Source organism: Poecile atricapillus, chromosome 4 (genome assembly GCF_030490865.1).
Source record: "Poecile atricapillus isolate bPoeAtr1 chromosome 4, bPoeAtr1.hap1, whole genome shotgun sequence".
NCBI lineage: Eukaryota > Metazoa > Chordata > Aves > Passeriformes > Paridae > Poecile > Poecile atricapillus.
The window spans coordinates 35,953,243-35,979,424 of NC_081252.1; the positions used below are offsets into that span (position 1 = coordinate 35,953,243).

The following is a 26,182-nucleotide window of genomic DNA, read 5'->3' on the forward strand; positions in this document are numbered from 1 at the left end:
ATTTGTAATTTTGATTAGATTTGGAAACTCAAAGAGAAACACTGAAGCTATGCAGTATTTACTGCAACTGAAGTGTCAGTAATATTTCTGAGGTTTTTGATATTTTTTTTACATGTTAATGACACTAGGTCCTGTTTATAGCTTGTAGAGTTGCCAATACTTTATGACCACACATATGTAAAACTCTGTTTAATAATAGCATAGATTTTCCAGAGTGACATTATTTTATTGCTGCTACTGATTTGTGATGTGCTTTTATCTTATATAAAGGATTGTTTTTCTGAACTAAATGTGAGTATGTATGTCATCAAAGCAGAAAGTTGTTAATGCAGCAGAAGAGTATTTTTTTTGTTACTCTTTTCTAAATTGATCGTTGCACAATGTAACTAAATAAAAATATTGAATTTCCACCATTTGGACTTGATGATCCTTGTGGGTCCCTTCCAACTCAGCAGACTCTGTGATTAGAGCTGAGGAAAATTAAAAAAGCAAATATATACATGTGTGAAAGGATATTCTTGCTAACATGGGGTTGTTCAGTTAGAAATGCTGTTTGTATGTAAAGTACATATGGGGAAATAGGATCTGCCATATTATATTTGTGGAATGCCAATACAGATCCTTTTAATGATGGCATTTCGGTACAGACGAGTATCATGAGTGATAGTAGTGATGCAATTATTTGCCCACTAAGCGATGGAAAGAAGCTGTCATTTAATTTTTTTCCCAAGCATCTGAGCCACTGTTATGTAACCTGAACTTGACATGGTGACTAAAAGATGACATTATTAGTTTTATTAGGTGTTTCTGAGTACTTTTAATAAAGGCTTGTGTTTGCCTTGACTAATTTAAAATTATCATTTTGTTGAGTGAATTTCAAAGCTCTAAAATAAATAACAAATTTAGTAGTTAAAATATCCTAAGCAACTAAGAAATTATAGAATTGAAACATGGGGAAAATGTAATGTTCCAAGTTCCACGAAGGCAAATGGCATTCTAGGTTGGATCATCAGTGATTGTCACCTAATACTCAGAACTGGTGAGGCCACTCCTGGAATCCCCTGACAAGTTTTGGGTCTCTCACCACAAAATGGACATTGAGGTGCTGGAGTGTGTCAAATGTGTAATGGGTAAACCCTTTTCAATTTTATTGGGTAGATGTGCATTATCAATGGCATTTACTTGCATCCTTCATTGGGTGACAGTTCAGTACAGAAGAGCTAACAAGTCCTAAGATAGTTAGCTTGAATTTGCCAAAAGGTTTGTGTGTGAACCCTTTCCCCGTCTTTCACCATCCTGTTGTGTAGACATACTTTTAAAACATTTTTTAGATTCCTTGTATTTATACTTTTTTGATGGAAAGATTTTTTTAATGCTTTTCTCATGAAAAAACCTTTCTTTTTTTAATGCTATGGTCTAGTTAAAGTGTTAGTATTCTGTTATATGTGTAATGCGTATTGGGAGCTGGGCTTTAGGTTTGAGTATATTCAAATTATATTTGAATTTTCAGACAGTATAAGTTTTGACATGCAGCTGGAACAGCTGGCAGGTGTGGCTGGAAGAAAACCTGTACAGATTGTGTTCTCACTCTGTTTTGCATTATTTTATATTCATGTGTGTGTGGATGTGCTAAAATGTAAAATATTTTACTTTTCCTCCTTTTACATCTAAATTATGTATTACTCTTGAACACTGTAATTTGGCAATTATAAAGGCCTGCAGCTAACTGGTTTTAAAGTCTTCAAATGATCTGTGGTGGAACAAAAGACCTCACTTAAAAGTAAGAATTCTGACACCAGTCTTGGAATGCAGAACAGCATAGAACCAAATTACAAACAAGACTCAGTCTGGTAGGTGCACTTCTCCCTATTTTTCTTTAACAATTTTATATCTAGGTAACTGATCTTGTAATTACAAGGAACAAATGTAGTGTTATGTTTGCAAAATGGAACGTCCGTAAAGTGATGGTAGTTGGCTTCCTGATTTATTTGATTGAGGAAGAGAAAAGGGAAAGGGCATTTCTTAGAATTTTATATTAAGTCCTCTTTATTTGAGGGATATAATCTCGTGGTTTGACTTTTTTCCTATATAAAACCAATTTTTCTCATTTTGCTTGATAATTATGTTAAAAGTAAAGGACATGTGAAATTGCATGGGGTTTATTACTGATAAAAGGTCTGTATAAATTATTTCTGTACAGTTGCTAGAGGCAGGGCACAAAGCTCTCAGGATATGTTAGTGCATGGTGCATTACACAGGGGAGGATATGCAGGAGCACGAGGAGAGAGTTCTCCCAAAAGAAAAAGATCTTACGCTGGTAAACTCTTCAGTGTTGGTTTTAATTGGGAACCCCTGGAGAAGGCTCTTCAGAGAGTCTCTTGGCATGAGACTACGACTGGAGACAAAAACAAGAGTTATTTCCTTCCAACAGACAACTGAAGTCAGTGAAAATTCTCTGTAACAGCAACCAGCTCTTTCCAAGTTAAACTTCCTCAAAACACCAGAGATAAGTAATAACTTACTCTGGGAGATGTCCAAGTACACATCAAAAAAGATGAACAGATATTCTGGTGGTTTTCTGCTGGCCCTATCTATGACTACACCTTGAACAGAATTTCAGATTCTCCCTTAAAGCTTCTAAATAACGTACTGTTAGAAAGCGTATTGTATTAGCTTAGAACAAAAATTCTGCCCCTCCACTACTGCTGAAGTCACCCAATGAAGAAATAAACAGTAAATACCAATAGAAAACCAGCTCGCATTTATCGAGACTGAAAAATCTGGTGTTTGTTTGTTTTTAATCAATTAATATTTCATATTGAGATATTAAATAATTGTTCCCCTGCCTCGGATATGTTCACTTCTGTGCCACAACAATCATCCTTGTAATGCAAATACATCAGCATATTTCAGGTAACACATTTCAGTGGGGCTGCTACTGACCATAACAATATAGAATTTGGACAATTGATTGTCCAAAAAACTCAGAAAAATTGCTGAGTTTTGTTTTTACCTTTTAACAGTGAAGCAGTAGGATACACATGGAAGAGGTTTGCAATCATCCACCTTTAAAGTTTTCCTACGTTGTTCTACAGCAAAGAATGTGAAATTTTAGGGTTGCTTCACATAAGTGAAGAACTTGTGTCCCTGGATTCCCGGCTGTGAAATTGGTAGGGACAGGATGATATGTGGGAGTTTCTGTGGATATTTTGTTAGTTTGTTTTTCCTCCAAGACAGTGGGCCAATTTGTATCTCAGTAGTGAACTTTGTCCCCAGCAGTTCTGGATGTCAAAGTGCTGTTCAGATCTCGTAAAGAAAGCTTGCTACTCCTGTATGCTTGACATCATGGTTCTTGACCTTAAAAGTGGTTTTGCTGTTTTGCTTTCATGCTTTTTTCCTCAAAGCAAAAAAACCCAGAAAGCATGTTCTCATCTTCTCCGAGGTAATGAATATGCTATTATTAAATCTGGTCATTGCACCGACATGAGAAAATTTTGTAAATGTTGGGGAAAAAACTTCCATCTATCCTGACATAATGCATTTTTTCCACTTCTGAAGTACTGAAACTGTTAAGGAAATGAAACTAATCTGCCAACTGAAGTCATTAATATTGCAAATTTTATCCCTAATGTTTAACGCTTAATAATGATAATGTATAGTTTTAAAGCCATGTTGATATTTGTTCAACTTTAGGCTTGTGTAAGAATGAGTGCTTTGTTTTGTGTAAAAATCACAGGTAAATCAGTTAAACATCACATAAAGTGGCTTCACAAATATACATATTGTATATGATTTTGACCTAGCAGGAACACAAAAGATATGTTTATTTATTTATTTATTTATTTTTCCTGAAAGCATTACTAGATAAAGAGCATAAAAAATTATGGAGTCCAGAGAAAAGTTTCTGTGCTCTGGTGCTGTGGTGAGCCTGTGCTGAAGTCAGTTCTACAAGCTAATTTAGGTATTCTGGAAATAGGATATCTTGTCACATTTTGGATGAGTGACCAACCATAGGTTTTCTTCATATCTGTTCTAACATAGTAGTTGAACATAAGAGAATTTGATGACAAGTATTTTAGATGAATACTATGACCTGCTGCCATTTTAAGATGGATGGCACGCAAATAAAAAGTTTGCTGTACTGAAAGCAGAGCTGTGCACGCAAGGTGACAAATGAGTCTGCTGTCAGAGAGAAGATGGGCAGGCTACAGCACATCCACCCAGCTGAGGCACCAGCCTGACTGCTCTGGGCTTGTCGTTATTTTAAAGATCTGGGTTATAGATTCATCTGCAGGAGCAGTTCAACAGAAGGGCATTTGTTCAAATGGTCTGTAGCATTAGTAAATGTGTTATCAAAACAGCACACACCACTCCATTTTAAGTCTTGCTTTGGTGTCACCAGTTTTGCAGTGAGCATCATTATAGTGATGGCACTGCCACAGCCTTGTGAATTCAAAAAAAATAATGTGGTGAATACTACTACTTTATGTGTTTTGGCCAAAGTGATATTTTAGTACCTTGGAGTACGTTTGGTAATTTACTTTTATTTATTTAAAGTTCTCAAAGTTCTTGAGAAAATACTAATAGGGATAGGTATGCCTAGACTGTCCCACATCTGCTTTATGCTGATAAATAGGAACTCGCTTGAAATCAGGTCATACGGACCCAGAGATTTAAATTGTTGGCAGTAAATTTGTCTGAATACTTTAGAATAAGACTTATGTATTGTATGGGACATTTTAATGTATCATAGCATTTTGAGTGAATTACTGTACTGGGTTTCTGGTGGTTTCAGTTGGTCCCGTCTGATGGGAGCAACAGATTGTTACATAGTAATCTCTCTGGTAAGGTTAGTAGGAGGCAGAGAACACCAGCATTATAAAATTCAGAAGCATACTCCTGGGAGCGTAGCAGTATTGTGTCCAATGGCCCTGAGCTTAAATTTAAGTTTTAAACTTCCACTTCTTTCCAAGTGAGGAGGATGGGGGAAAGACACGATAGCTCTGCCTTATCTTCCTTAAAATTATGTACTGCATTCTTGCACTCTTCAATTTAGCTGTCTGTTATTCCACCTACACAGCTGTGTAATATCTGTGTAATTGTCCCTTCACTGTGAGTGTTTTTTCTAGCTACTGGAGTCATGCAGTGGCAGTAAATTCGGTGACCTTAGAGTGTTCTGTTGGTTTTTGACTAAGTATTTGAACATGAAGGAAATGATACTTTATATTGCGTTTAAAAGGAAGGGGAAAATGTGCTGATAATTTCTGATTTTGAGGCACTTCAGGAAAGGAATGGTCTCTGTGTATGTGATCAGTATAAAAATTTAAGTACTTCTGTAAATACTTTTGAGTTAAGGTAGCTGCTAGAAATTGAGGAATTGAGGTAATCTGTTGTTGCAGCCTTTGTCATTAACCTAAAAAGGTTTAATACTCCAGGCACTGTTGGCATTGCTTAGAAGAATGATATTCATGTGAGATGGTGTTCTAGAATGTAAAATAGTTGAGAGACTACAGTCAGATGATACATGCTGCTGAGATCTCTACCAATGTCTGCTTAGAATCCCTAATCCAAATCCCTAATCCTATGGGGTAGTCCTAGGATGTCCATGCATTTGTAGTAACTTTTGAAATGGCTTTTTCACATTCTTTTCTGTGACTCATAAAGGGACGCTAGATTTTTTTTTTTTTTTTTACTAAATACAGTATTTTGAAAGCAGCCAGGAATGGCTCATCATGTGCAATTATTGCATGTCAGGTTTATTAGCATTTCACTTTAATAGCCTAAAGACATTTGTAAAACTGTCTTGCCTTTTTTTTTCTCCCAAACTTTTAAATCTAAGCAAGGAGTTCTTACATGGATTTTGAAAAACCCATGAACAGAAAGTTGCAGGTTTGTTTTCTGTGATGTATTTGTACTTGTGTATGATATAAACTTTCCACAATATATTGTTCTCATGTCTTACACTGATTTGAATTCCAATAATTTTTCACTGTAACCTGTAACAATTCACTGGACTTCTGCCTTAATTATTTTTTTATGAAAATAAATTATATGTAAGTATTTTCTGAACTGAAAATGGACACTATGTACAATCGCACCATACCTGGAAATGGTGGGAGTTGAGGAGGAAAAAAACCTGTTTTGACTCACAAATTATCTGTGAGTGGTGTTTTCTTCACCTAATTTCATAAATGTCACTTTTCACATTTTGAATGTAAAGAGGCTTATTTTTCTGTTTTGGAAATCACAAACTGATGCATGTGAACATCAATTAAACTTCGTTAGGTTAATAAAAAGTTTTGCATTCATGTATGAAGTATTGGCTTAATTTACTAACAGATGAGCAGCAGGTGTGTAGCGGTGAACAGCACAAGTAGTAAGGAAGTGTTTCATGGCAATGTTGTATGAAAGTTTTGTGTTTCATTATCACTATTTTGGTGGGTTTAATCATGATTTCATGTTACTTGTGAAGGCTTACAGCACAGAAACCTATGCTGGATTTTAGCTGGAAATATTAAGTGATGCAGAAAAGGATGCATGTTGATAGTTGTGTGTGTGACGGACTTCAGAAAGTTATGTGCTGCTTTCCTGCACTGGGGAGATATTTCTGTTTCGGCAAAACTTCATTTTTTCCCTGACAGGAGCATTAAATACTCAAATTCTGCTCATGGTGTTAACCACAAGGCCACCCAATCAAACTGAAGAGGGTTTTAATTGCTTTGTTAACAAGTAGTATCTTTAAATTTTGTACTAGAGGGGGTTTGCCTAAGCTTCCTAGACTTCATAATTTCTAATCAGCACTTCATCAGAAAATTGATTGTGCTGAGCATTAAACTGTTTTACAAGGCTTAAGCATAACTTAATGTTTTAAAATCATCTGTTAGTTGCATTGGCACATAGCAAAGACTTTCAAAATTCTAAAGTAATTGTTGTAATTGAATAATTTAAAGAATAACTTACATTTTAGAGTATACTGAAGACCAAGGGTGTTAGTGTCATTAAATTCACATAAACGTAAATACATTGAATTTAAAAGGTGTTGTATATGAAACTGTGTCCATTAAAGAATTCTGCAAAAAAATAGACTGGATTATTTCAGGATTTTCTCTGTCATTACTAGAATTCATTTCCACTAATTTTAAAGCCTCATTTGCTAGCAATCATTGCCAGGAGTGAAGGAAATCAATGAGTAACAAACTAAACTCATTATCAGTGTACATGTTAATTTGGGGGAAGGCAGCTGCAGATTGTATGATATAATATTCTGTAGTATGCAGTTTTTTCCTGTGTATTTTGCCTGTGTAACAACTGCTAAGTATTTTCTTCTATTGTCCTTGCTGGGGAAAAAAAAAAAAGCTTTGAAGTTATTGAAAGGCCAGATGGTTTCTGATTTTGAAGAATGTGTTGTAAAGATGGCACAGAGAACTGTACTAAAGTTGAAGCCTGTGGAAGTGTGTCATGTGCCTTGCTTGGCTGCTCCTGTGTCAAGTGGTACAAACCTGTGGCACTTAAGGAGGTGCATTATATGGGGCTGAAGATTTATTTCTTGAGCACATCCCTGTTGCATTTCAGCTCCTCTGCAGTGTGATTTTACTAATACAGCTTGAGAAGGGGTGTAGCATAGATAGGAGTGACGGGGGATATTTCTGAGTTTAAGGTACAAGTACATTCTGAGGGGAGAATTATAAATGCCATATTTATGTCAATCTCTTCCACAGTCTGTATACCCATGTGTTTTTGGTAGAATTTGTGTATTCAATGTATAAGGAGAAGCAGAAGCTCCATTCAGAGAGGCTTGAAATGGTACGTTAAAGGTGTCTGGACGTGTACCTCCCACACCCTGTGGATGGATGTCTCTGGCCTGTGAAAGGATGAAGCTGCTGAAAATCTGAGAGAGCTCATCACTGTTTGTAAATACGTGATAAAAATGTTTAGAGCTCTGCAGCAGCTCTCTTTTGGGTGGGGGGAGTGGGGGGGGGGGAAGGGAGGTGATGTCTCTTCTCTAGCATTATTTTCTTGAAAAGTCATGTTCAGCTCAGGATTTGTCGAGGTAAACGTGGGTCCTCATTCCCACCCTGACTTCAGTGATATTCTTAGGAGCCAGCAGCAAACGGATCCCTCCCCTCTGGGGATGCCTTGATCTTCCGAGGCTGATACCAGCCACAGGCAGGAGCTTGCTGTTTTATCTGCATTGTCCATCTCTACCTTAATGAGTGAAACAGTTAAGTATCAGAGGGGGCGAGCCTCTAGGAATGTGTCTTCCATTTGACTCGAATATTTCGGTGGATAAAGGGAGAGAGGGAGGGAGAAGAGAGAGAGAGAGAAATCCACTTACATCACTCGAACTGCATTGAGTGTGCCTGTGTGCAGGTTAAGAGACAGACTTCAGTGTCTTTGCTTTCTGCAGGAAGCAGCAATGCCGTTTGTATCCTAAGAGGAATTTTTTATTTAGAAAAGGAAGCATTCTTTCTACCCAGGAAATGGCTTTCCTTGTGCGTTGCTATGCCAACTGCCTGCAGCCATGGTCTTCCAAAGTAAGCACAATAACGTAATTATATTGGCGTATTGCATTCAGACTCATGATTCTCTGGGTTTTTGTGTGTGTAACTGTGTTGTATTTTTGTTGCTGGCTCTTTGGGCGGTAGAAGTGCTTGTCTTGATTGTGAGGAGCAGGCATCATAAAATTAAATGTCCATCAATGTCATGCTGCTGAGATTAATTGTGCAAACTTGGTTAGCTGAGTGGAACAGAGATCACTGGTCACTACTCTGTCAGCATCATTAGCAGCCAGGGGAGGAGGTCCCTATTCGAGTGCGCTGCCCTGATTTTGGGGGAGTGGAGGGTAGTAGTGGCAGGAGGGGGGAGGCTGCATTTGTGAGTGTGTGATTGCAAATGAAACAGGAGTATTAACAATGCTTGGCTGAGTGCTGGAGGCTGGTTCCTGCACCCTGACCAATATAATACTGTATTAAGCCTTTTTCAGGGAGTCTCTGTGCAGTCAGCCATTTTAGCTTTTTTTTCGTCCTTTTTATTTTTTTTTTCCCTTTCCCATTCCTCAGGCTCAGGGAATGGTTTTGTTCCCTTGAATGGATGCTGGATATGTAGGGTTTCATCAGGCTCTCTACGTCCTGACATGCTTAGACTTTCAGTGTTGCAAAAATGGAGACTAACGCTGTCATTCGGATTGCTGCTCTGCACTACAAGTGCGAGGGGGGTTTTGAGCTTACCAGTAGTGACACTTTTAGCTCCAGCTTGGTTTCACCCCCTCCGCCTCTTTTTAATTTAATGCTGTAGAGGGTGACTTGCCATCCATAAGAAATTGGTACATGATGTGTAAATTCAGTTCAGCTTATGTTTCTTCATTATGAAACCACTTGCAATCCCAGCTAACCATGGAGTTATGGGCCAGCAGGAGAAACACTCAGTAAGTATTGCAAATTCTGTTTGTTCTATCAATAACCTGTCATGGGCAAACTGCATGGAGATTGAAACTGCTTGTCGTCCTGCTGACTGGCTTTCCTGCTTGTGGGTTTAACAGCGGGTTTGGAGGGAAAGCTGTACCTGAGGTGGCGTTAATGTCGGTGGCTGTGTTTGAAATTGTGTTTAGCTTAGAAAAGACAACTCTGTAGGTGCTTTTTAATGTTAAAAAATTACTGAAAAAATGCTGGCATACTTTGGTTGGGCTGGAAGCTTTGAGCATTCAGTTAAAATCATTATGCATTTGTTAAAACTTTAAAGGAATATGTAAGCTGTATAACAAGTGATATAATTGTAGGTGATGATAAGAATAGATTTATTCTGCCTAGTGTGTGGTACTAGTGTACTGTTGCCTTGTAGCATGGCGTTTAACATCTGTGATACACTTATGCTGAAATGCAGAAACTGTTCGTAAAACATGGAATGAACAAAAGGCATAAGTACTGATGCTTTCTAATTGATCCCATGAGTCAGCTACACCTTTGTCATGCTTTAATCCCATAGGCTGCCTGTGTTTATTGTTTGGGAAAAATGCATTCATAAGCAGAAGAGCAGACATTATTTAACAAGGCCTCAGGTGTCAGGAATTAGAAATTTAGGTTTTGCATGACAAAAAGGTTCTGTAAGTTCTATAAAAATGTATAGAACCTTATTGCTCAGTTAAAATGTTTAAATCTTCGTGCTAGATTTTAAATGGTTCAATATTGTTTTCAATCTTGAAATTTGTTTCTTCAGAAGATATTAATATTTATAAATATGTGTTCTTTGACTACTGTGTCTTAGAATGTGCATGGGAATGTGAGCAGTTCAGCACATACAGTTAAGGAACTGTAAATACTGGGAAGAGGTGATAGCAGGAACTTTTTGAAGGAAGAACATTTTTTTTTTTTTTTTTGCAGGAATTAAGTGTTGATTGTGTAGAAATACAGCAAGTAATCTTGAAATGTTTTAAAATGTGTCCAATGATTTTTTTTTCTTACACATGGAGCAACATATCACAGTTTCTTATTGTAGACTTTTGTTCCTTTTCCTTGTTAATTACATTCTAAGTATAAGGGCATTGATGTAACCAAACCGTTTGGTGTTCGTGAAATATTTAGAACTTAATCTAAAAAAAAACGCAAACAAAACCCACCTTCTTTCCTCCTGAAACTCAAGCACTGAAGAAGCTGAAATAGAATAGGATACTTTGAATTTGCAAATAGGAATAAAATGAAGAAGCTGCCTATGTATTGGGTTTTCCTGCTCTTTCTACTCTCCAGAGAACGTCAATGAAAAGTTCTAGATTTACTCTGATAGCACAAGTTTAACTGACATTAAATAAGTGCTTATAGATAAAGGGTAAAAAATAAATAAGCTTTTTAGAAACTCTACCTTATAAACTCTGTCATATTCTAATTGTATAACTTTGAGTTATTTAAATCACAGAAATCAATTTCACTGTCCAAAATGGAGACTGGGCTAAAATGTAGGAATGGGAAAAGGTCAAAAAGGACTTTATAAATGTCCACATACATGCAAGAGAAAGAAATCATACTGTCTGACATGCAATTGTAGATTTTGCATGAAAAAAGACATAGTTTAAAGACCTATATAGAACTTGAAAACTGAACTGTTATGACACAGACTAGCTCAGCAAAAACCACGGCTTTGACAATGAAACTTTCATGCCTGTTCACCAGGTAGACATTATTTTCCTTGGAAGGTAAGACTGAAAGATTTAAATTTTTCATAGAGCGAGGGGAAGCTTGGAGTTCCAAGGCATAAGACTTTATGTTACTTAGCCTAAGAGGAAAACTTCTTGAATTAATCATTTCTGGTAATGAGTTATTTTTATGTTAGTATGTTCCCAGAATTCTAAATATTTTATTGATATCTGACTTGAACTTATTTCAAGGAGAGAGACTTAATTACTTCTGTGACATCCCCACCCAGAATCTCACAGCTTGATTTGCTGGAACAGAATGCAAAATTCAATTCCAATCTGGAACTGAATACAAAAATCTCCTGTGCAAAGTTTCACAAATTTCTGCGAATTAATTTGCTTAATGCTGTTAAACCTTAATTTCCCACTAGTTTAGTTAGGGAATGAGGGATATGGTTTAAATCTACTGTTCTGTGAAAATGGTATGCAAACTGGTCATTGTCTTAATCATGGTGAAAATGGAGAGTGGAAGAGTAAAATCTTGTGTTTCCTAGATTTTTTTAGTATAGAAAATAAGGTCAGCAGCATCAATCAAGTGCATTGGTCTTACATGCCTCATATTTCATAAATTGGAAGAGATTGAAGCAGTTGAAGAAGAAGGTGAAGTAGATTGAAGCTACAAGCACATATCTGAAGGTGATGTTCCTTGATACACAACTACTGTCATCTGTTTAACAGGGAGTAAAATTATGCTCTGGGTGAAAGATGGCAGAAAAATGAAACCAGGATTGTTGCAAAAATACGTCAGCTTAGTTCTTGTATTTGATGTACTTTACCAGATTTTGTGTAATTAAAGGGATCTTAGAATGGTTTGGGTTGGAAGAGTCCTTAAAGTCCATCTTCTCCCAGCCCCTCTAGCATGGACAGGGACACCTTCTCCTAGACTGGGTTGATCAGAGCCCCATCCAGCCTGGCCTTGAACACTTCCAGGGATGGGGCATCTTCAGTAGGTTCATTGTATTTGGCTGTGTCCTTGCTGGTTATAAGAGTCCTCTCAATCAGCTTTGTAGGGCTGTCATTATAATTTTCCTAACCTTAAATTTTAGGAGGATGGATAGTGTTTCAAAAAACATTGCTTCGTGGATGTTCCAACTGTCTCTTGAAAAGCTTCACACATTGCATCTTATACCTGGTTTATTATGTGGAAAAAATCACATGAAGGTCTAGAAGGTTCCCATTGTAGGCTTGGGCCTTGTAAGGTGTTAGCTTTCAATCTCATTTCTCTTTTTCCTTTGTATCTGCTGTTTGCAGGAACTTTACTCTGAAAAAACAAAATGAAAGAATTGACAGGTATAATGACTTGTAAAAAGGGGACTTGAGATGCATAGTTCTTATATGACTGTGTCATCATTAACATCTTATGAGTTGCACAATACATTGGAGTGACTTATGGACAACCTGTAAGAAAGTGTATTTCTACTTCAGGTGTAATTGAAATAGTCTGCTAAAAAAGGACAAGTTTCACTGGCACTTCTTTAGTGATCATGGGTGCTACCGTCTTTGATGTGCTCGACCTGTCTTGAGTTACTAAAAAATATTGGAAGCAGTAAGTTAAATTTTTGGGTTGTTCTTACCATATTTTAATTCACAAAGATTTGTAGCCATGTGCTAGGGGTCCCCTCCCTCCCAGGAAAGAGAAGGAAATGAGTGATATTTTGAGGAAAAGTCTTGAACGGGGGTTGTTCAAATATGGTTATTTTAGTTTGATGTGTAGTAAGGGTGCCTGTTGGCATGCTTTCCTAAGAAATCTAGAACTATACTAGAAAAAAATTTCTGTTACTGGAAGAGATCATCAGTGTTTTTTCTTAACTCATATAGTAAATGTAACGGGATACAGTTATTTGTACTTTGAGTGAGCATCACACAGCACTAATAAGCCTTGGAGAAGAGATGTGGTGTTGCTATCAGATGGCTACAGCTGCTAAGCTTTTGCTCATTTGTATATACACATCTGGGGATAAAATAGATGTATGAAAAAGGTCTGTCTAACTAGGAGTGACCTGTTTACTGCTGCAGCTGCTGATGGTTATGATTTTGTTCATCTTGATGGAATTACATTGCTCTGGACATGATACATATCACCTTGTTTTGTTTTGTTGTTAGGCACCTTTATTTTTAGCACTTATTGAAACCAGATTTCTGGTTTGGCCCCTTCTGATTATTCCTTTCCTTTTAATTTGTATATTTGGAAAAAAAATTTCATCTATGGAAACCAATAAAGGGATTGTGGATTTTTCGTGCGATTAGAAATAGTGTTTCACCTCTTTATAAGTGCATTATGACAGAGTCCTTAATTGCATGACTGTATATCTTCTGCAAGATTTATCTCAAGATGGATAGCTTTGTAATGAGCAGCTGTTTGATGTTTTGGGCTAGCTTCATTGCTCAAAAGGCCAGGTTATGTTTATGGTGTACTATTCGAGTCTTACTCAGAAGAGAAAAGCATAAATATTATTCTCTTCCGTGGCTTTTCAAGATGCTTGTAATGACAGTGTTCAGGCAATTAATTAAGGTATTGCGGGGGTGGCATTATCTTAATTTTTCAGGTAGATCTGCTGAAGCAAGTCTTCAGCAAAACATAAGGGCAGAATTTTGAGAGCTTAAGATGGTCATTCCACAGCATAGGAGGGTCTAAATAAGCATTCAAAAGATGGATTTTGTAACTTGAGTTTTCTGTATTGGCCCAGTTCAGGCACTCACAACCTGATGATCATATGAAAGGTTGATTTTAAGTGACTTGCCTGGCATCCTGCCAGAGATCTGTGGTAGACTCTGGCTAAATTCCTGTTCTGCAGGACAGCATTTAGCTGCAGATTTCCCCAAAAGCTTATAAATGGCAAAATTTGGGTCACTTCATAAGAATGGCCATGAATGCATTTAGTGACCTGTAGAGATGGCAGTGAGAACATCCTTGGCACATAGAAGATGTCCTGCTATCTTTCTGTTATAGTTTCAAAGCCTGGGGATTGCACAGCATATTTCAAAGTGAGTAGAGAAGAGAGAAAAACAAAAAAACCAAAAACTAAAAAAAGCCCCACAAAACCAGAAAGGCTACCATCAATATATAATGAAGTAGCTAAAATTTTTTCATGTCAGCATGGATAGTTGATGTAGAAGATTGCACAGTTGGGCATTTTTTGCAAGTTTATGAAGTAAGAGTTTCAGGCCTCACAATATATTCAGTATTATGGCTCTGGTTTATATTCTAAAGTGGCCAAAGGTAGTGGTGCTGTTGGAGTGTTTGCAGAGTGGTTTTTGATGGTGAATACTGGAATGTGGCATTTATAGTCACAATGCAGATGTGAACCTGAAAAGGAAAGTCAGCTTCTTCCAAAATGCTATTTTGAGACTGAGAGACTAAAGCTATCTATTATTACTGAGTTGTTGACACTCCTGCCTGATCATCAGACGTGCTGAAAATCTAGCGGAAATTGAGAGCTGCTGATACCAAACAATTATAAAAAACCAAAAACTATCTGAGCAACCAAAAATCCCCCACATCAAAAGAAATAAAAAAATTCTAAATTCCTTAACATAGTGTTGACTTGCTCTTGATTCTATGAGTTAATAAAGGTATAGGAAGAAGAGAAACTCTAAAAAGCAAAGATAATGTGTTGTGTTAAGTAGCCTAAGTTAAAAATAAGTTAAGTATGGAATTCACAGTATGCACAATGAGCAGCATGAGATTCATTGTGACTAGAAGCCAAGCACTAAGGAAATGAAGGAAATCCTGTGCCTCAGTATCTCAAGTTCATTATTCCACCTGCAAAATAATTGCAGTCCCTTGCTGAATACTGGCTCAAGGGTTTTAATCAGTGATGCTTAATGCTGGTACTTCATTTCCAAGTGACGTAAACTCAACAGTTTAGCAACCAAAACAGTAAAAATGTTCCAGTGAGAGGAAGTAAGTTAGTTTTTTGGGAAATTTCATTTTTAGTTATCAAAGGCAGGGGATCTCAGTGATATGTAAAGAAACATGTAGCTTATAAGAGGATTAGAAAATGCTGTGAGATGTGCTGCTTTTTCCTGCAGTCGTGATTGTTGCTGGTACTACTCCAGCAGCAAAAGTGAGGGGAGGTGTCTCGTGTTCTTATTCTGCTGCTAACATGACCTGAAGCTTATCTGTAAAATGCTTTTGTACTTGATAAGTTTACAGGCTGTCTGCAAAATCAATGAAATATCAAGAGATAACAGGAATGATTTCAGAATATGAACATTAGGAACTATGATTTCTAAATTCTAAACTAGAATTGCATAAACATTTAGGGGCTGTGTTCAGACCATAAGAACTCTGAGATCATGATGTTGGTGCTGGAAACTAAAGTATAATTTTTTTAACTTATTTGAAGTTTGTTTTTCTTCAATTGTCTTGCCTATTTTTTTTCCTTGTTGTATTCTAGGCTTTAAATTGCTACAAATTAGCCCTTAACAGAATCCTTGATGTTTGAAAAACTGAGCTAATTTTACTGCTCCCTCAGTGAATGCACAGTGGTGTGATTTTTGCTTGACTGAAATAGAGACAAGATTTTCAGGATCTTAGGGTTATTTTATTAAATTCTGATTTCTACTTTTGATACATTAATTGCAACAGCACATATATGCCCAGACTACTAATTCTTTTAATTTACTATTACTGATGCATTCTTGGTAGCTTTTTCTAAAATTTGAAATTAATAGAAGTAATACTACTAGAAAGAGGAAAAAAAACACTTGATAGGGTATTTCAGGACTTGTGCAAGTGACTGTAATACTGAATCAGTGTTTCCAGTGTTTGAGAAATATAGTGAATGTTAAGGATTTGAGAAACATGAAATATTAATGTATTGAGACTTACCCTTGACCAAAGAACCTTGTACCCACCACACTTCATTCTCAGTATTGTATTTAAGAATGTGGTAGCTGTAGTGCTAGAGAAGTGTGGCATGACTCCAGCAGTTCTGCAGTGTTTTTAGGCTTCTAACCTCTGCATGCTTAACCCATCAATCTGTTACAGAAATGTCGCTGGCACTCATATGGTATCCCAGAATTGGATGGTTGGTGGTTATTCCAATTCTGTCAGCTTGCCAGTAGTCTTTTTGCTGCTCATTTTGAGATGGTGATGATTCAGCTGAGAACCAAGAGAAGAATAAACTGTGCTGAAGGGGTCTCTGCTCAGTGGGTTACTTGTGAAAGCTGATCCTGTGCCCAGAAGCTAAAATTTATTGGAGTGTTTATCATTCCTTCCAAACCCCCTGTTTTGTATGAGGATTCTAGAAGGACAGATGAAGGACAACAGATTGCATTGCTGTTGTGTGGGTGATGTTGAAGGAAAACAGCTTTACATTATAATACTACCTGACACAAGCAGTACTGCTGCTTGGTCCCTAGTAAGTCTGAGGTGTAGGGATGGAGATGAGCTATTGCCTTAATTTATTTGATTTAATTGTTGCTCAGGAAAGATGAAGGTTCGCAACACTTGGTGTAATAACTGGAAGATAGGAAATGTTGTGTGTATGTTGTTTGTATTTTACTCTTGTGGAGCTGGACTTGGTTACTAGACTGCGAGATTCTATAAATTCTGTTAGCAAGAATGTCGGCCCTTTGGGCAAAAGGCTGTATTTGTATTTTTGTGTTGCTTTCACTGCAAATATGAAGCTTGCTGCCATGAACCAGCTTCATGGTGTTCAGCTAAACTGTCATTCTATGCCTGGTCTCAACCTCAAGCTGCTCAAAAAAGCTGAAAATTAGGCCATCCGTCCTTTTGTGATCACTGGTCTCTGTTGCAGGTGTTGGAACAGAAAATCCTGGCATATTTAGTTCCATTTTCATGAAAAGTGAAAAAGGGTTTTCCTAAATGGGAAGTAGCTTGCTAAACCTGACAGTTTGGACTGAGTAGTTTTCTAGCCTTTCCCAAGTCCTGAGTTGTAGGCAGTCAAGTTGATGTCTCCAGTAACATCATGTTCCTTCCAGAGCCTGTCTGGAATGCCTTAAAAAGGCATCAAATAATTTGATCTGCTGCAATTTCAATAGTTCCTATCCTTTGTGGTGTATGGAGCGTGACTGCCTTTCCTTTAATTCAAATGGCTTTTCTGATTTTCCTTACATGTCTTCTTCTCAATTCCAGTTTAGTGACTTGTGTAAACAGCAGAAAGCTCTGAACCATTTGACAAAATGCCAAAAAGATTTTGCTTTGAATATGAAAACGGTTGTGACTCTACACTCAAATGTATGTATACCTCAATGGCATTTCCAGCTCCTGCATGGAGATGGAGAGGACAATTCTCCTTTGGACTGGCTATATGCAAACTGGTTTAACACCAGCCTTCTCTTTCAGTTCCAACTTCCCAATATGGATCAAGAGCCAGTTGCTATTCAAAATAGAGGAAAAGTAGGCTTGTGAGTTAGAATGTGGAGAAGAGCAAAGTATTACATTGTATGTGCATTTAGGATCTGTTCATAAGCTAACAAATGCCATGGCAGGCATAAAATGTAGCTCCATGTCGCCCTTGTAGCTTTCTACCTGTAGATGACTTACTTCAACTGTCCCAGGCTTGGCTGGTGACCATATGCCAACATTCAGTGACAGTAGTGCATCCTCTTGGTAACTGCAGTTACCTGATCTCCAGAGGCACAGGGGACAGCCAGGATCCGTGCTGCAAACCCAGACAATAACCCGGTGGTCAAATACCTCAGCCTGGGATTTCTTTCACTCAGTCTGTAAGTATTGCCTCATTTTAGCTGACTGCAGCCTGTCGCTTGCAAGCAGAGGTGCTGTGTGCTGGGTCATTTGGACAAACAGACTAGGAAGGATTTATTAGTTTATAGCTTGACTCTAAACAGTGACCTTGCAAGTAAGAAGAATTGGTTTAAAGCTTTCTTCTTTTATTCCTCCTCTGAAGAATGATTTCATAAAAATGACATTCTGTTTTGTGGGTCTCCCTTTGTGTGTGTAGTCATGTTGGCTTGTTTTATTGTTAGAAATAGGCTCGTACTGTTCCGTGCTGCTGTTCTTCCTGCAGAGCCAGAAGAATGGGAGCTGGGCTGTGCTCTTAGGCCTTCATCCATAGCATTGTTTCCTAAATGCCTATCTGCTGCTGCGTGCCTGCCAGCCTGCCAAATGCTGTAGGAGTTGCATGAATGTCAGGAAGGTCTAATGCAGGATGATTTGAAAGAGCATGGGAAAGCCTGAAAAACACAACATGGGTGCAGAACTGGGCCGTGCATTTGCTATTGGTACTGGGATTGATGGCTTGAAGGTGGGATGATGAAGGACATTGTACTTGAATGTATTTGGTCATGGTTTAAAAAAACAAACAAAAAAAAAACCATTCTAGATTTTGTGACATTTAAACTGAATTTTCGGAATTACTTCTGAACTAGCTATATCCCAGTTTTGCTGAACCATCTTCCCTGTTCTCATTTTAGCCCAAGTTCTTTGTCCTCTTCATTTGTTGAGGCGTTTTTTGGTGGGTCGTTTGTTTGTTTGTTTGATTTTTTGGTTTGTTTATTTGTTGGTTTGGGTTTTTGGTTTGTCTGGTTTTGGATTTTTTGTTCAGTTGGTTTTGGGTTTCTTTTGTTTGGTTAGGTTTGGGGTTCTTTTTCTGGGGGGGTTGTTTTTTTTCCTTATATGTAAGGAGCTAAATAAAGGCTCTTCAAAACAAGCACTCTTTGCTTGTGCTGTTTCACCAATCAAGGTACAGCTTAACCTCTAATCTTAATGTATTTCTGATAACAAACTGGGGAAAAAAGGAACCTGTATTCTCCAAATTCTTGGCAGGAAAAAGCTCTTTTCTCTGCTAGGTTGCTCAAGAAAGAGTCAGATCTTAGACTTAGCGTGTCTCACTCTCCTTTTCAGTCTTGACCTACATCACTGGTGGATTTTCAGCTAGGTTTTTTGACCTTCGAATAAGTAGCTGAATATAGAGGGATTTTTTTTATTTAAATATACATAAATAATGTAGAATATTCTTTTTTCTGTTGTCCTCACTTTTAAGGAACCAGGAGGAAAAGGAAAATGGATGAATTTATGGATTTTGGTGCCTTAGTAAAATGTACTACTTAATTATTTAACTCTGTGTCTGGAAATGGTTGTTCACTGGATTTTTTTTTTTTTTTTAAGCAGCTGAGAAGACTCTTATTTTAAAACTGAAGTTGTTCACAGCTCTAAGAGCAGACTGAAAACCAAACTAAAATGAGCACAGTGTTAGTTTTTTTTTTAATCACTGTAGAAGTTTGTATGCTAGGTGTACTTCTTGCCTGTTGGTGTATGACTTCTGCAAATATCTTCTGTGGTCTGACTCTGAAAATTTCTGTCCTATTCAATCTTGCTCATTTTCAAATCAGTAGGCTCTTAACAGTTTATAATACTGTTGTTGGAGTTGTTGGTTTTTTTTTTGTTTGCTTGTTTTTGGTGTTCTGTTGCTGTTGTTTTGTTTTTTTGTTAATTTTGGTTGGGTTTTTTTATTTTATTTTGTTTTTGGGGTGGTGTTTTTTGTGTCTTGTGAGAAGATTAGAGACTTCTTGCATTTCAGAACAAAGGATTTTTAGAAATTTCCATTTAGCAGATATTTTCTAAGGTCCCTGAATACAGCTGCTTTTTCTAAATGAATAGTTACTAAAGTGGAGTTTCCCAAACTGTGGTGTGCATGTCAGCAGTAGGATAAAGAAAATCTAGTTATCTACTTATTTCCTGTTGAAGGAAGAGGTTGTTTAGGCAGTTAAATGTCACTCCTACACCTGCAACTTCCATTAGTATTGTACATTAGTATTCCTTCTGTGATGATGGTACCGAGGGAAAACTAAACTTAGGAATTCCTGGATTAGAGTAGCATGATTATTTTTAGAGGGTTTTTTTTGGTGGTTTTTTTTTTGTTTTTTTGTTTTTTTTTTTTAAGTGGAGGTTCAGTGTTCCAACTGGGAACACTGGGGTTTTATTAAGTTAGACATCCAGAGATAACCTGCTTAATCTAATAATGATTAAAATGTCTACCACTTTTATGAAAGTAACTTTCTAAATCTCTTGCACCATGTGTTACAGCAAACAGCTGCTACCATTTTACTGCTGTTGTAAATGAGCTTTTGGTTTGGCTCTCAAATTAGCTGGTCTTTGCAGGGTGAGCTAATGCAGTAGTTAATGTAAATGCACACACCTTGACCGTGTAAATGCTCACACTACTCCAGAGTTTAACTTCTGATAGATGGGAGAAGAAAGATGTATGTCAATTGATTGTGTTTGTAGAATGGGCTGCACTTACTGGTCTTGGTATTTCAACCTGCGTTCTGTACTGCTTATTTTTCTGCAGCTTGGCAATCTGTGATGTAAAAATCTCTTCCTAAATAAACAGCACTGAAATACTTGATGATGTCAGTAGAATATGTAAGTTGTTACACGGGTTGTGTTTTTAGGATGCTGTTGATGCAAGGCAGGACCATACGGGATGATTTAAACTCTGTGTGCACACCTGCACAGACACAAATAGAGGAATTTCTGAAAGCCACGTGTGAATGTCAGCATTTTAAGCAGAATAACTTGCTGCTTCAATTGACAATATCTGCTTACTCTAAAGCAACCTTGCTTATAAAAGGCTCCTTATGGGACATTGTTGTAATGTAGTTGTGGACATTCGTGAAAATCAGGCAATTAAAAAAACCACAAGATGGGAGGCTAATGAAATTTAGTGTTAGATACTACAGTTTTGAGTAAATGTGACTTGGACTACAAAGAAAAGCTCTTCAGGTTGTTTCAAATTTTCTTGGAGACATTATTACTATAAAAGATGTTTCTGTGTTGCTGTGTGTAAATAATTTTAAATGGCTTTGCACGGTTATTGCTGCATTGTGCTCCAGAACTGAGAGAACATCTTAGCACTTCCTGAAGGCTCCTTGATGAAAGGAAGAAAAATAATTCTTTACTTTTTCCCTTCCTATGATCACAGTGAGCACACACTAGTAAGTCTTTTGCCCAAAGTAGTAAATAGTTGTAGTAGTTCATAGAAATTGGACTCTTGCTCTAAAATATTTTCATTAATTTTCTTTGACTACCATCTGAGGAAAAGTGTAAAATAAAGTAGCAAGCAAAACTTGGGGTGTTACAGCAACATTCACCACTGTTGTACTGCCATGGCATGAATATATTTGCATTTGCAAAACTCATAGAGTAAGTAATAAAGCTGTTTGACTAGCAGTCATGTTAGTATAGTATTAAAAAATTACAGATATGGTAAAATCATACTATTTGAAGATTTTGCAACATCAGTCATGTCTAAAGGGAAATGCTTGCCATTAAAAAATATTTTATCTTGTTATTGTACTAATTCTTCATTAGCCAGAAAAATGGGAAGACTACCCCTACTATTTGAAAATATGAAACCTTTTTACTCTTTGCATTGGTCTCAGAAGTATTATCTACAGACTTTTAAGTTTTAAGCAATCTTTCTTTTGAAATTCACCATTGAAAATAGCATCATCCCCATTTTCAATCAAAATTAATTGCCTTGTAGTTGTCCAACTTCTAAAAAAATTTTATAACATTTTTTTAAAATTCTCAGTATTGTGCAATTAGCAAGCTAAGACTAGTGATTATGGGAATATACATTTTTGCTTTATATTAGAAAATGCTATAATCAGAATATTTGGAAAAAACAAGGCTTAGCAAGGGCTTTGATGTCCCCTTGTGTGTTATTTGTAATATTGCAATTCTTTGTGTTCTTTTCTTTGTTTGAGGTGAAGCAGAAGTGTGCAACTTTCATTGTTAAACAAGGAAAAATAGTGGAAACTTCCACCCACTTTTCTCTTCAACGGTTCCTTGATACTCTAAAGCAAAGATAATCCTTTACTTAAAACTCCAAGGGTGGCATTGACATGGCTGCAGCCGTCAGACTTCAAACAAAATTTCCATTTAATTGCTTGTGAATAGTTATATCTCTCTTTAAATTTTCATCAAATTTCTTTCAATTAATATGGTATTTTATAGACACCAGGCTCAGTTTTTGCATCTGTGCATAGGAGCTCCCTAAATACTTTTATCTTGAAAAAATTTTTCTGTGGAAGTGTACAGAGTACTTAGGTGTTTGCTAAGAAGCTACCAATAAGAAAAACTAAAATGTTTTTATGTTAGTCGTGTTGAGCTTTGTCTTTTTTCTTCCTCCATTTTTTTCTTCCTTCCTAGTCTGCTTCTGAACAATAAGTATATAAAACAACAGGCTCACTTCAGATTTTTCTGCTTGGATGAGTGACATGGATCTGGAAAGGATTTTCTGGGTCACTGCCATTACACACTTGTGCCGCACACTCAAAACTTTGCCTCGCTTCAGTTTGAAAGCCTTCTCTACCACAGCTCCTGTGGAGTCTGGTTTGGAGAATCTCTGTGGTTCATTAGATAGCAGCTTTCTTTCAGCTTCCTGCTCATTAGGCTTTACACCTGCATTGCCTTTTACTGGAGATATTTCTTTTTCCTCTTTTCTATTTCTGCATAGTGATCATTCTCTCAATGTGGGCTGAAAAAGCTTTGCTCTTCCTGCACTTTGTCAAGTATTAGTTTTTCGTCTTCTCATAATCCTGGTAGTTTTTTTCTGACTCTCTGTATGTGTATGGCTTTAAGCCATCTTTATTTAAAACACACAGTTGGGAATGTGTGCAACATTTCCAAATAAGGTCTCTGCTGGGGTCGTGGAGGAGAGCCCAGAACTGTATTTCTGGAGGATGCATGCTGTGATCATACTGGGTTCTCCTTCTGCTGCATCACCTGAGCAATTCAGTCACCTTCCAATCAGCTGATATATGGAAACTTTTTCACAGTCATTTCTGACAGGGAATTTCCCAGGTTGTTAGTTTTTGTTTTCAAGTGTGTGATTTCACATCTCTTCCTACTGCTCATCTCTTGTATTGACAGTGTCTTTTTGCACAGTGATGCCAACTGGTTTTTTTTTCCTACACTTGGAAGGTGGGGAGTTCTGAGATACTTTGTATATCCATCTTTCATATCTCATCTTTAAAGAAATAAAAAAAAACAAACACCTGAGTAGCCCTTTATTTTTTTTATTCTAGAATCAATTAACTTTTCTTTTACTGTTTTAAGTTAGGTCAGTGCAGTAAAATTCAGTGATGCAGTTCAGTAGAGAAGTGCAGTAGTTCAGATTGAATGACTTTGGTTCAAAACTGAGCTATCACTTCATGAATGTTTGAAAAACTTCACTAAACTTTGTTAGAGTGGCTAGAACACTGTAATTATGAAGTGTACTGTGATCAGTACACCAACACACCACCAACACAGGGTCTGGTGTAAGAGCAGCCTACTGATGGGGAGGCTTCAGCACTTGGAACTGTAGGCATTTCACAGGTCTTTGCTTTAACCATTTGAGACATGCCCAGGGTGTATGTTTTCAGCTCTGGACTAGACTTTACTTTTCTGTTGTGGTTTTCAATCCTGAGTGGTGCTTTAAAGCTGAAAATAAAATCTAGGTTCGAGTGCCATCATTTTTACCCCTGCTTTTTAGCATCCCCCACTTCCACTTGTGAAACTGCTGTGTAACTAATCCAAAATGAGTCTGTATATGAGATACACACAAGCATTCTACTATTTATTTAAAATATTGTGCAGGATTTAAAACATCTTCCTTGAAAATGTTTGAATTAACATTTCCTGTAAACATATGTGCCCACATAAAGTGTTCTTGAACTTTTTTTTGCTTTTATTTCCCTAGGCATGAATCTTTTGTCTGATTTCCTGTGGAAACAAAGTTTGTGACCAGGTTCTCTGTTCCTTCCTCTCCCACAGTTACTTGTAATAGGCCAAAGAGTTCAAAATTTAACCTTACAAGCCTCCAAAAGCCCTGAAAGTGGGCCATTTAGTTTCCAACCCAGCAGTAGTTCTCAGCATAGTAAGCACCCAAACAGCCACAAAAGGAAGTATTTAGAAATACTTACTGTGGGAAAAACATCAATGGGAACATGCATTTTCTTAGTATGAAAATCAGTTGTTCCCAAGAGAGAGATCTCTACAAAGCCAAGCTTTATTATTTTCTCGTCCATGTATATTAAATAATGGGGAGCCTTTACAGAAGTACAGTGATTGAGCTCAGTTTTCTACTCTCTTTCCCTAGAGATATTTCAGAAGTCATTTATAATGCCTTAAGAACAGTCTTTCCTTTAACCTAAAAAGCAATCATCAGTGAGTGCCTGTCCCTTCTTGGTTTTCATCATGTAGATTTCCACAAGATGAATTCCCTTCCCAATTTTATTTAGTGTTATTGGGAAGCTGTTAGTTTGTGGGAGGATGTGGGCTGTGCAGGCTCAGTCAGGATTATTAAATGTGAGTGCTTGGTGGGACAGCAGGGTGCTACCAGGAGTGATAGGCAGTGTCCCTATGGAATAGGGACTCCTATGGTATAGGGTCATAAGCAGACATAATACACCAGAACAGAGATTATGCTACTCACAGTAGTTCAAAGTGACTGAGAATAGGATTTGACCTAAATCTGATCAGTTTATGAAATAAAGCAATCAAAACATAAAAGAACCATTCCCCCCCCCCCCCCAAAAAAAAAACCAACAAACTCAAACAAAACCCCAAAACAAACCAACAACAAAAAACAAGCAAACAAAAAAAAGAAGAATAAAGGAGATTTTGCAATTTGAAAGTCCTACTTACCTCCATTCTGGAAGGTTTAACTTCCACTGCACTCTTTGAAACAAAAATTATCAGACCAAGTTTCTACAAGTAGTTAAGAATGTCAAAAAGTTGTCAGTACTTAAATGTATGTGCAGTCAAAACAGTTGTAGAACAGTCTTTTTAGCTTGATCCCCACAGCAGAACTGCTCTAACTTTAAAACCAGAGTCCATATTTTAAAAATACTGAATTATCCTTTGTTGAACAATGAAGAAGCTATACTTTTACCAGATATTTTCTGAGACGGGCTTCTGAGTAAATGCTGAGTAAAAGTATTTTGATCTTGCAAATTTATTCTGTTTATTGTAAGTATGTTATAAATGTTTGAGTTTGGATTTTCAGAAAATAGTTTCACATTATTTAGTTTAGTTTACCATGATTCTGTTCAAATCCTTCCTGCTGTTTTTTCTTTTGTATTTGGGTTCAGTGGCACTGTAAACATCTGTATAAAATAGTTTTTCTTCCCCCTGAATTTGAGCTGTTGCCAATAAATTGACATTTGTGTTTCCTGAAGGAATGGTGTTTATGCCAGGTTTCTGAAGAAGACACTTTGGAATATAAAATGCTGCACTGAATCTTTAATTCAAATACTTCAAAAAGGAAGAGCAAATTCAGACATACAACAGAGAAGGCAGTTCAATTAAATAAGAATGGATGTGTTTCAGTGATTTCGTACTTTTCCTTTAAAAAGAGTAGCTTCTGAGAGTTATTCCTTTATTCCCTAGACACCCATTTAAATTTTACCACCCCTGTCTCTCTGCAGAAGTCAATAATCCTTCAAGCAAAGGATTCGGTGCATGAAGTGCTCATAGGATTAGCTGCTGAGAGCTATGAGATGTGCAGTAAGTGGCAGTCAGTGTGTGTTTTGTAATGGAAGCAAAATGAAGTTCCTGTGCACTCACTCTCTTTCACTCTCTCCCTGAGACCAGCAGCTCACATTGCATTAGCTTGAACCTCTGAATAATTTTTTGGGAGGTAGCTATAGCAAAATATCAGTGGAGGAAAGAATTAAGAGCTTGACATGAAACTTCCTTATAATACTTTTATTTCCTTCTTTTTGTTTTTGGTTTGGTTTGGGGGTTTTTTTGTTAGAAGTGTTCTGCTGTGAGCTTTATATGCAAAAAACTGCTAAACAGCAATAGTATCTACGTGCAATATTTTCAGAACACAGGTTGTGACCTGTGCCGATTCAAGATGAGGAACATTCTTAAGAGTAGGTCTCTGTGAAGTTTCACATAAGGATGTCTATTCGAGGAAACTCTGGAGATTGAAAATACATGAGGTATTGTTGTACCTCATGGTATTATTGTTGTGTAAGTGAAAGATTATACAGAAGACATAACTCAAGTCAGGG

The 26,182-nt window shown here is 37.1% G+C and overlaps 1 protein-coding gene across 8 annotated transcripts in view; it reads left to right on the forward strand.

Moving 5' to 3' along the window:
- Nucleotides 1-26,182, forward strand: part of RAPGEF2 (Rap guanine nucleotide exchange factor 2) — a 183,096-nt gene that overhangs the window by 104,314 nt on the left and 52,600 nt on the right. The window contains exons 1-2 of one of the 8 annotated variants that reach the window (XM_058837526.1): nucleotides 8,507-8,534; nucleotides 9,387-9,424. The exons of 6 other annotated variants lie outside the window; for them this stretch is intronic. In XM_058837526.1, coding sequence (XP_058693509.1) covers nucleotides 8,522-8,534; nucleotides 9,387-9,424 — 51 coding nt within the window. In that variant the 5' untranslated portion in view covers nucleotides 8,507-8,521. Of the gene's footprint in view, nucleotides 1-8,506; nucleotides 8,535-9,356; nucleotides 9,425-26,182 lie in introns of those variants that run through there. One more of the 8 variants, XM_058837525.1, reaches the window with a different exon arrangement.